The 12,600-nt window shown below is 35.6% G+C and overlaps 3 protein-coding genes across 3 annotated transcripts; 1 reads left to right on the top strand and 2 right to left on the bottom strand.

Annotated features, from left to right (window-relative positions):
- The first annotated feature begins 1,824 nt into the window (after positions 1-1,824).
- LOC125195801 (putative protein S-acyltransferase 17) lies at positions 1,825-6,311 on the top strand. Its single transcript, XM_048094035.2, has 10 exons — positions 1,825-2,103; positions 2,174-2,267; positions 3,324-3,418; positions 3,501-3,668; positions 3,747-3,819; positions 3,898-3,950; positions 4,676-4,767; positions 4,862-4,914; positions 5,477-5,602; positions 5,697-6,311. Exons 1-10 carry the CDS (start codon positions 1,955-1,957, stop codon positions 5,970-5,972), a joined length of 1,179 nt encoding a protein of 392 aa, XP_047949992.1. The 5' UTR covers positions 1,825-1,954; the 3' UTR covers positions 5,973-6,311.
- Positions 6,312-6,758: 447 nt separating this feature from the next.
- Positions 6,759-7,648, bottom strand: PEX11B (peroxin 11B). Its single transcript, XM_048094036.2, has one exon. It carries the CDS (start codon positions 7,531-7,533, stop codon positions 6,874-6,876), a length of 660 nt encoding a protein of 219 aa, XP_047949993.1. The 5' UTR covers positions 7,534-7,648; the 3' UTR covers positions 6,759-6,873.
- Positions 7,649-8,374: 726 nt separating this feature from the next.
- Positions 8,375-11,523, bottom strand: LOC125197377 (lycopene epsilon cyclase, chloroplastic-like). The gene is made up of 11 exons (XM_048096110.2): positions 11,154-11,523; positions 10,825-11,002; positions 10,351-10,483; positions 10,118-10,228; positions 9,921-10,023; positions 9,631-9,774; positions 9,453-9,560; positions 9,262-9,358; positions 9,045-9,173; positions 8,747-8,879; positions 8,375-8,641 (listed from the first exon to the last, which is right to left on the bottom strand). The coding sequence occupies exons 1-11, from the start codon at positions 11,430-11,432 to the stop codon at positions 8,476-8,478; spliced, it is 1,581 nt and encodes a 526-aa protein (XP_047952067.1). The 5' UTR covers positions 11,433-11,523; the 3' UTR covers positions 8,375-8,475.
- Positions 11,524-12,600: the final 1,077 nt, after the last annotated feature.

Raw genomic sequence — 12,600 nt, 5'->3', positions numbered from 1 at the left:
AAACAACAAAACTCCAACAAAATCCAAAAAAACCCAACAAAATACATAACTTTTGTTCCAAATACATAACTTTTGTTCCAAAATCCAACAAAAAAATTTGAAACAAGACAAAAGAACTAAAGAAGTAAAAAGAACAAAACAAAAAAGAGTGAAAATACTAAGAATTAAATTAAATTTATTGAATCAAAATAAAAAGAATATAATAGTAAAATAAATTATATTATAAAATTATTTGTTGATTAGTTTTGCTAGTACATAATATCTGAATTAACGTTTTGTATCTATAAGTATAAACTTATTTTTCATAAATTTATTCAAATTATCCTTTTATTCTAAACACTAATTGATTTAGTTTTATTTTTCACTTGGATCTCTCACGTACATTGTATTATTTCATTTCTTTCGACTACTTTAATTTTTGTAATTTGAAATATAATTTGAAGCTTGTAATTTCAAATATTTTCTATATATTATAACACATGAAGAAATATGCAAAGTAGGGTCATTATATGGTCATTTAATATTATTATCCAAAATTACATGAATGAAGACATAATTATATATTTTGAATATATTAACTAATATACTTGAAGTGTCACACGCCTACACGTTGATAGCAACAACCTTCTATCGTCGAACTAGCTCTTATGTATCATTTGATACACTATAATATATAACAGATTATTAATCATAAATTAATTTTATAATATGGGTCTAAAATTTGTTGTGGTTTATCATAATATTTAAATATATCAATTTATATAGCAGTCATATAATTAAAGGATATGTTACAACTTACATGTTGGGTTCCACATGTTATCATCATACCATCTCTATTATGATATTATTACGCACTATGAAAATAATTATAAAAGTAATATTAAAATAATACAGTAAATGAAATATTGAAAATATTGTGATTTATCATATAGTAATACTAATAATTTTTCATGATCTTATCAATTTTTGGAGCAAGTACTATACATTTGAATGTTGTATTACTATTATATGTGTTGAGTCCAACAATGTCTCATCATTGAATGACCCATATTATAATGTTAATAATTTTAGATAGAATAATCAACAAATATGTATAATATTATTTTTAAAATTAAAAGTTAGAAATTAATGATAAAATATCAATGGTTTCAAAAATAATATGAGAGAATTTCCTAACAAAAGAGTGTTTTCCTAATTTATACTTTGTAAAAAAAAGCAATTTATTTATCTTTATATCATTGTGATAGTTTAAATAAAATGAATAAAAAATTATTCCATTATTATTCCATTAAAATACTATGTTATGGTTATTCTCTCTAAAATTTTATCTTTTAATAAGGGTCTTGGTACATATTGTACAACAATACAAATGAAAAATGAAAAATTATAAATAAGGTCAAATTAGTCACAAAAATATGTAATTAATGATGCTATCTAATCAAAATAAATTAATATTATCCTTTTTAAAATTTGAAGGGCTTTTGTGTATACAATTTTTGCAAATTTATCTTTACTCAAAATAAAAATAATAATATTATTTTTTAACGGGTTACCTGACCCGACCCGCATCCAACCCGATTTTTTCGTGTTCTTAGTGGGTCAACCCAATAATGACCCGCATCCAATAAGAGTTGATCCAAACTTAATAATTTCGTGCGAATTCGTGTCGGATTATCGTGTTGTGTCAAAAATTGTCAGCCCTAATTTGAACCCTCCGATATAAAATTCTTGAGTCCGCAACTGATCTCACACATTTGATCAGATGTGGCAGGCTAGGAAATCCTAAAAATATGGCAAGAGGTGTTTTTGGCTAATCTTAGTGCCAGCTCATTTGCTAGTCCATGCTATTACAGATGTTGTAATTCCTCATCGAATCCCCACCTGACCTCACCAAATTACATTTTCAGTTTCAGACTTTCATTCTACCCAATACCCAATTGAGTGGGAAATCTTGATGGCAGTTGAGTGGGTTCTGGTGTGTCATGGATTGGTGACGATCTTGGTACTCGTATCTTTCCTCTGTGGGCAGTGGCCAATTTTTCAGGGCACCTTCATTCAGCGCATCCACTTCTTCCTCACTTTCGGCGCCTACGACTATTTCCGGTACTCTCTCTCTCTCTCTCTTACTAATCATTTCAAATTCGTTGCTCTAATACTGGTTATGACGATGCAGACGATTTGTTCTCTTCTCGTGCGGCTCTAGGGGCGTCGATGCGCTTCACTCTCTTGAGTACTACTGTTGTGACCGTCCCAACCCTATCATACAGGTTCCCTTTTTGCAATTTGTATTACTTTTCTTCTCAAACTTGTGTTTTTTCAGATATTAGTAATTGGTTTATGTGTTTTTCTCTTTTTTAACTATAAATCTTGCTTGTATGGATATCAATTTTACCATAATGTGTGTCTGATTTAGTAGGCTTGCTACTGATTGTTAAATATTCTGGGATTGTGAAAGAATATCCCTTTATCAAGTGTTATGTTGCTCAGTGGATTGGCTAGAGAGAGATAAAGACTGAGCTTATCCATTTCTAATGTTACATCTATCCATGATCTTAACCGAAGTATCAAAGTGAAGCAAATTCAAATCATGGAACGTGAGTAAATACTTAAAGATGAACTGGTAGATCCTTGACGACAAAAAAATCTTTTTGTCCCTTTTCAGTTTAATTAGGCAAATTACCCCATTCTACAGACTGACACACATCAGTACGAGTATTTGGAAAAGAAGCCCCATAACTGACTTTAGGAGATGACATATCAAACAAAACAATTTTGTTTGTTTGTTAGTTGTTACTAACTCTGACGATGTGATGCTTTTTTGAATTAGCAATCACAAATCATGTGTTTTAGTATTAGTTTGGGAAAAGGAAAATCTCATTCCCAAGATTCTCCTGCTCTTCATTAGGATGAGAAGATCTTGAGTTGCATCTGTTTTCCCATTTTGTGCACATAGTCTGACCTCTTGTGACTTTGTCTCCATCATGGAGATACAAGGAGGATTTTTTTCTTTATCTGCGACTAGATTTCGTAACATAATTAGGCTTATGGATTGTAATTTGGTCTACTTAGCAGTTCAGTTAATGCAATAAAAAACCGCTCTTCCAAGTGTTGTGGTGGTCTCAACTACAATTAAGTTATGTAATGCTGAACATAGACTTAGAAAGAGCAGAATCCCATTCCTAAATCACGTAATAATGCCATGAATAACAGCTTTCATTATGTATTGCTGTTTGGTTTAAGATTTCATTTTTAAGTTATTCATGTAATATATTTGGAGATCTGTGTAGAATTACAAACCTGAGTTTCAATTATCCTTCATGCAGTTAATATATTTGTTAATTATTGGAACAACGTATTACATCATTGCAAAGTCATCCTTCATCTACATTCCAGGGTATTATATAAGTGGAATTCACAGGTATATTCTGCATTCTTGTGGTTGATGTTTGTCCAATCAGGATATATATTTGTTACTTTACTTGGACATAATGTATTAGCAGGTACACAAGCTTCTTGGCAGTTGGAGTGGGTATTATCCTCTTTCTATTGACTAGCTTTTCTGATCCAGGGGTTGTGAACTCTTCAAATGTTTCTCAGTACCTCTCTGCTTATCCATATGATAACGTCATCTTCACAGAGAAAGAATGTGATACCTGCAAAATTCCTAAGTAAGCTCATTGTTCTGGCTTCAGATATCCAGAATTATTGTAACATATTAAGTACTGGATTAATTCTTGCATTATCAGACCTGCTAGGTCAAAGCACTGCAGTATATGCGATCGCTGTGTTGCTCGTTTTGACCATCACTGTGCATGGATGGTATGTATCATTGAATTTTTTAATTTTTTTTTACATTTAGTCTCTCATTCAGATAATATCATTTTTTTTTCATTCAAGAACAATTGCATAGGAGAGAGGAACACCAGATACTTCATGGCATTTATTCTTTGGTGAGTAGTAAACTCAGACCGAAAGATAGAATATTCAAGCTTGCTAAATGCTAGTATTTCTCTAGTTCCCTTTGGCAAAGTTCAACACATTTTCCTGATAAGAAATGAGTGTATGAAAATGAGCATCTTAGTTCTTATGATTTGGCTGCAGAGGATCGTGCATATGGGATATCTTTCTTGTAGTCTTATTTACATTATTTCGTAGATATACGCTGATTTTAAAGGGGGTATATTCTGAGATGCGGAACATGCATCTATAGGATGTGGAATTGATTGAGATTAAAATCTCAAGACAGAATGCATAAACAAGGAGGTATACCAGAGCTGGAAATGGGTGAATAAATTAGAGATGGTTAACTGCAAGTGGCAGAGCTTTAGATGCATCAGTTAATAAGCTTCATCGGTTTGTTATACACTTATACTAGTATACTATAGGAGTATGAGTATGACTTGAAATGGCATTAAATGCGATGTGGGATAGGATTTGAACCATTATGTTTTAGCCTCAAACCTGTTATTCAAATTCAGAACCAGTAATCCTTATTCAAGATCCCTGTTTGATCTCAGCTAAGTAATAAACCAGGAACTTCTTCCATGACTCATGATTTTCAGATGAGGACGTTCCGTGATGAAAATGTGGACCTAAAAGATCAAAATCTCAAAATTATGAGTCTCTCTAGCTGGATCTACGATTGCCCTTAAATTGTTTCTTAATGCTGATGCAGGCATTTTCTCCTCTGCATATATGGAATCGCTGCGCTTGCATTAATTCTCGCTGGTAGACTGAAAGATATGCAAGTTGTCCACATTCTAACAGGTTTGGTTGGTGCAAATCCATCCTTTTTTGTTTTTGGTAATGGCTCTGAGTGTTTGTCTAATAGTAAATGTATTCCCTCCTATTGATATTGCAGTTTATTATGACATTGAAAATTCCTACAGAGAGTTGGCTCCACTTGTTTTACAGGTAAGTTGATTCATTTAATCTTATTCTAGGCTGTTGCTCTCCTAGCTTAAACAATCCACTACCCATCAATTCGTTTTAATTGCCTGTTGACAGTTATGTGTCTGCAATTTAGTTTTGTAGACTCACCAGTCCTTTATTTAGCACTTACTTTTCTTGTAGTTCCTTAGCATTAGCTTAATTCTAAGAGTGGTGGAGAATCTGGAGATGGTCGCTCTTTCTTCACAAATTGATTTTTTATGAGACAAGAATCTAGTCTACAAGTTAGTGAGGGACGGGAATGATGGCTGCCATCTATCTAAAGCTTTTGTCTTGTAGAACTGTAGGGACTGACTCCAGAGCACCTCTACATCAAGTAGAAGGAAGTTTGTGGTGATTGTTCTTTTTGTTTAACTTTTTGATCAAAAGATTAATGAGATTATTAGGCAACCCTTTTCTGAAAAATAGGTGAATGTCTGCTGCACAAGCCAGCCTCATGTATAGGCATCCTGTTGTGAGCATGATTGTTGTGAAAAGATGTTCATTCATCCATGCCTTCTGATAGTGAGCATCTGTCTTATGGCAGTGGTTGTTGAACTCCCATAACACACAAATCCTTGTTATGGTGTTTCTGGCTGTGATTACTATGCTATTAGCTGGTTTTTTCACATACCATGCCAAACTCTGTCTCACAAACACTACTACAAATGAGGTATGTTTGCCTCCCTACAAATTCATTCCACAATGTCGGTTTTTCTCTGGATAATATACCTTCTGAGTTCGCTCTATCCCGTGCCAAACTTCAGAGCTTTAAATGGCAAGAGTACCTGAGCTGGCAGAGGAAGGTGAATGAGGCAAAAGTGAGTGCAGCAGCTCTTAAAGCTAGTTTAGGCGAACTAAGTCCAGAAAAGAAGCCACCAGAGAGCAAATGGAAAACATTCTTTAGAAGATCTCATCTTGAGGAGGTAGAAGTGGTTAAGAACAACATATATGACAAGGGATATCTTCATAATATCTATGAGATTGTCGCTCCCTTCTCGACAAGGCGATCGTTCTTACTAAATAAATCGAAAACAGGTTAACTGTCTCCACGCTTATGTGTATCTTGATCTTTGCTAGTCACGTCCACAAGAAAATGCTCCGAACTCAATTGTTACTTATACCTTGGTCATTTTAGCTGTCATTGCATTCTTGTTTTCATTTTCCTGTGCTGGAAGATTACTAGAGTGTGTCATAGAGTAAGTAGGAAACAACAATGATAGTATATTTTTGGAGAATTAAATATTGTAAATTTGGCCCTTTTAAGTTAGAGAACTTAATCATCAGAGGGTGTAAATTTGTATTTTATGCACTTCAAAATGTAACAAGCAGTTATAATGGATTGTATTTCATGGGCTGTTGCAGCTACCAAATTTTCATCATTGTTGATCTCCGACTAATGTATGTTGTTATGCTTCATCCTTGTAAGGATTTGCAATTTAGTTATGAATTGCAAAAATAAGTGCTAGTTAGTGTAGCAACATAAATAAATCAACCCTGTGGAGGTGGTCCACTAAGAAAAAGTGTGGTATTGGCAATTTATTTCTCATCGTGTTATAGGTTGAAACCATCACATTATTATCCTTTTCTTGATTGAAATTCAAAATAATAATAATAATAATAAGCAACACATCTAGTATGTATACCTGACCTCTTCATCCTAAATAATAGTATCCCATAATTAGGATTGTACTTATTTTAAAATTCAATTCACCATTATAAATTTAACTAGAACTATTTACTTAGTACTTGATAATAGTAACATACTTTTTGTTTTCTCCACCTCTTGTGAAAACAAAATAAAAATAAAAATAACAAGCTATTAAAAATTAGAGCAAGCACAATGCATATATTAATTCCACATATACACGTATCTCCGTTTCTCCATTTTCATAATTCCAAACATAAAAAAAAGACAATAGTAAATGCATGCTAAAAAATAAATTAAGAGGGCCAATTCCTATACCAACCCGCCCATGCAGAAACCAACCCACTAATCCCTAGCGTAATAACATGATTACAAAAGGGATTAGGCTCAATATCCGCCACCGCGATGAACAAATCCGCCACATTCGCCGCCACCCCCATCAGCCTCATCACCCTATCCGCCCTAATCTTCCCCACCGCCTTCCCATCCCCATCCCCAATCCTCCTCTCCTCCCTAATCCCATCCCTAATCATAATCAAATCCGCTATTATGAAAAACACGTACCCGAACGACTCCCCAAAGGCCGAGACGAAGCTCATTCGCCTCGCCAGCCTGGCGTCGAGGACCCCGATCCTCGACAGCCAGAGGAAATGGTCGAAGAAGAAGTAGACCATCTCCCCCGCATTGGCCAGCACGGCCAGCAGGCGCAAACCCGGGGTGGGGCCGGGGCTCCTCCGCAGCGCGTTGAAGCCAGTGAGGAAGCGGCCGCTGCGGAAGGCCTTGCGGCTGAGGCCCGCGGCGACCTCCCACTGCTTGGCCCGGCCCGCGTAGTCGGGGTGGGATTTCTCGATTTGGTAGTGGACTAGTTTGGAGACGTATTGAAAGGTTTTCACCAGCTTGTCGATGCCGTCTCTCTTCGCTAGGAATATTACGAGTTTGTCGACTTTGTCGTTCATTTTTTTCTTTGTGTGTGTGAGTTTGGAATTGGGAGTTGTGGTTTTGGAAGATGGAGTTTGGAGCTAGTTGAGTGGGGATTTGACTACGTTGGTGGATGGCCACGGAATTTTATCTATGCTTTTTTTTTCTTTGTGGAATTTTCTTGTTTTTTTTAGGATAAAATCAAATTATGTGTGTGCGTATATGATAAATATTGGTTGGACATTATTATTTTGTCTTTTCTTATAATGCGGTGGTCGATATGGAAGGACACTTGTCATGCTATTTACTAGCTTTTGATTTTATTTTTATCTATAAATTGTGTGTGTTTTCGTGGATTTCAATACAATTGAAAAGTCCATATTATCATGTTTTTTTCAAATATTGTAGTGGTATATTTTTGCATTTATTGTTGACGCATATTTTTTCATGTTGATGAAATTTTGTGTTGTATTTTCCGAGCAAATTTATTTCCAGAACTCATATTAGTTGATGAGGAGTTAAATTACTAGAATTTGTTTGTTTATTGTTTTTCTGTTGAATATGACAGTATATAAAAAGATCAAAATCTAATAATGAACTTGAACCCTTTAAAAAGTATTGAAACACGATGTAATCTAGATTAAATAAGTATAATCCTTGTGCAACTTTGATTGTAATTCGGATCTTGAATTGCATTCTAACTTAACATCTAATATATTGTATTCGTGTGAAAAGTGACATCTGATAATAGTGAAGGTTTAAGAATGAGTATTATACAGGGAACCTTTGATATTCTTGAATCCTATAGATTGACACATGTGATGACATTGATCTATGTACGCAATAGATGATATGAAAACATAACTGAAAGTGGAAGAGTTAATTTTAATTACAGTATATATTATTACTAGAAGATAGTAGTACAAAAGTTTATGTACATTAGAATTTAGAAGACAGACAAGTGCAATCTGGTGTATTATCTATAGTGTAAGATAAGTTTTTACCATAATTCCACCAGTAGGATCAGATATGAGATGATTGATTAAGCTCTTTCTCATGTCATTGGGTGCTATCACAAACATGTATAGTGCAAACAAGAGGAGGTCTCCTGACGACAAAGTCGAGCCGAGGAACCCCTGTGACATCCTGCATGCCAGATTAACAAAAATAATCAACTCGAGGCTATCATCTGTTTTGATCTATTTCAGTGCATGTTTGATGAATCAATGAGTGGTGGTTCAGAATGCTAACCATTTCGGCAAACGGAAAAATGAGTGGAAGAAGGTCCTTATGCCCTCAATATCCAGTTGCAGTATCAGGGCTAATCCAAACAGAAAAAATGCTCGTTGTCTTTTCCTCTCCTGCGGCCAAAGGGCATTCCACGCTGTAAAAACAGTGCCATTAGAGCTTTCACGAGAGCATTCATTTTGCACAGCCATTAAGAGAATTGAGAAAAGTAATATGAGGTCCGAAAGCATATCAAGAAATCATATGATAATAAGCCAGCAATCGATGAGATATGCATGTTTGTATGCATGTAACTCTCTACCTTGCATTGAGATATTCTCTGAAATTCTTGAGCTCGCGAACATGTTTTTAACATGGTCTTGTCTCAAAATATTTGCAATAACAGATGCATATTGTGGAGCCTCTGACAAGGATCTAACAACTGAGTAGCCTGTTTTACAAAAGGTTATGTTATGATCTGACTCTTTCGTTCAAGCAACGGTCGCTAAGGTGTTCAATTGTTCAATAGTATTACTTACCTGTGGCTGGATGTACCATGCTAGCAGCTGCACCGAAGGCGAGGTTCCTCTGTTCAGTGTTCGGCAGTGAACCACCAACTGGAATATAAGACCACTCCTGCATAGAATTAATGCATCTGTCAAAATCTCAAGGAGAATGGAATCAAACCGATAGGGTTCTTGTTGAAATAAGGATAAAGCCAGCGAAATACCTCCTCGTAAGTTTGTAGAATACGGATTCCCATAGTCTCCAGTCTTGACATTAGTTTATTTTTCAATAGATCAAATGGCATTGCATCTTTTGAAGCTAAGCATGTCTCCTGCTTAGCACTTGTGTTAGTTTAATACACCTGCAATGTATAATAATATAGTAACAAAGTTTGATCAAACCTCAAAGAATACTCTTGTAGGAGACATAGGCATGGCATAAAGAAATGTTGGATATTGTGCTTCTAAGTAATCAACTTTATGTTTCCAGTAGTCTCTGTAATCCATAAAAACCATCAGGCTGGGATCATATGGATTGTTTTCCACCTGAAAAAAATAAATATGACAAAATGTTGAATTTACGAAAGTACATTCCAAATCTTCGAGCTGAGAAGATCGAACTACAAACATTCAACTGTAGCAAGTGTTAGATGACAAAAGTTTGGCATTTTCGACATTCTGAACATTCCTACCTCAACCTCGATGCCATAGGCTGTCTGGACGGAAACCCTTGGACCCCCAACCTCATACTCCAGGAGTTTGCCTGAGGCTGCACCGGATGCTACAGTAGCAAGCCTGTAGATGTGAGTCAGAGGCACAGGCAAAGGAGAGAACCAAGTTCTTCACAAAATATACTACTAAATTAAGAGAGGATCAATAATGAGCACACCTGCAGGGAATCACAATGTTTCCTTCACATTCTACAAGTCTATGGCCGCCTGAAGCTTCAATAATCCTTTCCACTTTTGTGTTAAGATATGATACACCTGACTCGACACACCTAAGAAAAATTAATACGAGTTACAAACCTATAACCGTGACCAGCATGTAATGTCATCAAATATGTAACAGATGCAATTAGGAAAGGTAAACCTAAATATGGTTCTCCCTGATAAAGTTTACCTTTTCAATAATTCCTCGTGGAGCAAAAGGCGGCTAACGCGTCCATATGCGCGACCAATATAAATAGGGTTGTCGTCTAGATACACAATAGTATCCCTCCAGACATGCTCAATGCAACATTCAAGTCCTAGATCTGAAATAGTAGCAAAGGAGCAGCAGCGTCTACCTTAACTCGATAATACAGGTAAATGGTGGATGGAAAATGATCAAACTGTTTGCATATTCTGTTAGGAAATGGTGACCATAAAGTTTATTGCGTAGTAAGGTATTTGAATATATTGAACCATTAACTGCTTCTAAAAAATATTGAAACCATATATATGATGTAACAGTTGAATGATTTCTGTCATCATCATGAGAAGTTAACACTCTCTTTGCATGGTTAATTTTGTTAGTATTTGCAAGATGTGATCCGAGAAAGGATTTCATAATGCCTATAATGTGAAATATTATGAGCAGATAAAATGAAAATACCTTTGAACTCATCTTCCCAAACACCATAGTTATTTGTAAATGGTAGATCAGGACCTATAAGCCCAACGTTGAGACCTAATTTAGCCGACTCAGCAGCAAGAGCTAGCCCTGCTGGTCCGCAACCGATTACCACCAAATCCAGTACATTATTATCTCCTCCAGTCTGTATTCTTGACAACTGCAGACATATATATATATGGTGGTAAGAATAAAGTGGATTTTCTCTAAAACTGATAGAAGCATAAGGAAATATACATGTAACTAATTAAAGAAAAAGATACAAAGGCCCTGTTTGAATTCATAACTTAATGGAGTAGAGTAAATAGGACCTTATCAGCAAGCTTAGACTGGTGATCCATGCTCTTGTTCTGCTGCATTTGCACGAACAACAGCTCCGACCCTCCCGCCTTTACGTAGTCCTCCTCGTCCGCAAAATCCTCTCTCACCGGCACCGCCACACAGCCGTCGCAGCGGACAAGGAATGAGGTTGATCCATGGGCATGGGCATTTCCAAACAAGCCTACTTGGTTCATCTTCCTCCAACACCTCTTGGTTGGGTGAATTGAGATCGCCATTGCTGCCAAGTTTCTGCCTGCTAAACTCTCCATATTTGGTATTGTGAAGAGAGCTTGTTAATGCTTATGCAGGGAAGGAACTGCAGAGAGGGCGATGGATGTTGAGGATTTTTGCAAAGAGCTTAAACGGATAGGGGGAGGGAAGTTAAGATGATGTGTTCAACTGTCATTCCCTCACGCGCCACGTGGATACATGTCATTGGCTGTAATCTTCTTTGAGCTCGCTCTTTGTTTTAGTAATCGATTTACTGCTTCTTGATTCTTCTATTTCAAAACAAAACAAAAACAACCTCCAACACTGTTGCATTCGATTTCAGACATAGAAGGGATAAGAAAATTCTCACACTTGAAATTTCTTTTTTACTTTTATGCTTATCAGTAAAAATGAATTTTGTCATATCTTATCCTTCCTTTTCACTCCAAATAAGGAAAATATTATCTCTCAATAGAGTAAAAAAAAGGGAATAAGGAAAGTGTTACATTTCTTTTCATAGATGAGGATGGAAATGAAATGAGAGATTTGAAGGGTAGAAAATTTCTTACTCTTTGTTTTCCCTTGCAAGTAAATAAAGTGAACTCAAATGTATCAATTTGCAAATAATATTTTTGAGGTCTATAACATCCAATTCTCATAAATCCTGTTCTACACAAACACATCGAAGTAGTATTAATTTTCATGTATTTTAAATTGAGGTCTAAAAGAGTAAGAGATTAGTGTAATGATAGGTTATATAGGCAACAAGATTTTAATCCCACAACTGCATAACAAATTGGACGTTCAATGTTTGTGCAATTGAGCTCTCATTAATCTGTCGGCATAGAAGCCAATAATTGCAACATCAAGATCAAGTCTTGTCAATTAAAAAAATGTTAATATTGAGAATTACATTGTCAAATTGGCAGGCAATCATTACAAAAATGTCAAAATTGCCGGCAAGCTAGAAATGACGGCCTCCGTCCTAGATAATTTGGGACACTTTGATCGGGCACGAATTTTAAGAAATCTAATGGAATGTGAGTTGAAAAAATTGGTGAAATTTGAGTCCTATTTTTAAAGTATTATTTTTATAATAAAATGTAAGTAGGAATGAGTTAGTGGAATATGAGGTTCACTACTAAAAATGGTAAAAGTGAAGTGAGACAAATTATATGGGACGGCCCGAAATGGAATATTGGGTCGACCCATTTGGGACGGAGGGAG

Source organism: Salvia hispanica, chromosome 4, assembly GCF_029641045.1.
Source record: "Salvia hispanica isolate PSC_SH4W2 chromosome 4, Shi_PSC_v1, whole genome shotgun sequence".
NCBI lineage: Eukaryota > Viridiplantae > Streptophyta > Magnoliopsida > Lamiales > Lamiaceae > Salvia > Salvia hispanica.
The sequence above is the reverse complement of the archived record's forward strand: the minus strand, read 5'-3'. Positions and strand labels throughout refer to the sequence as shown.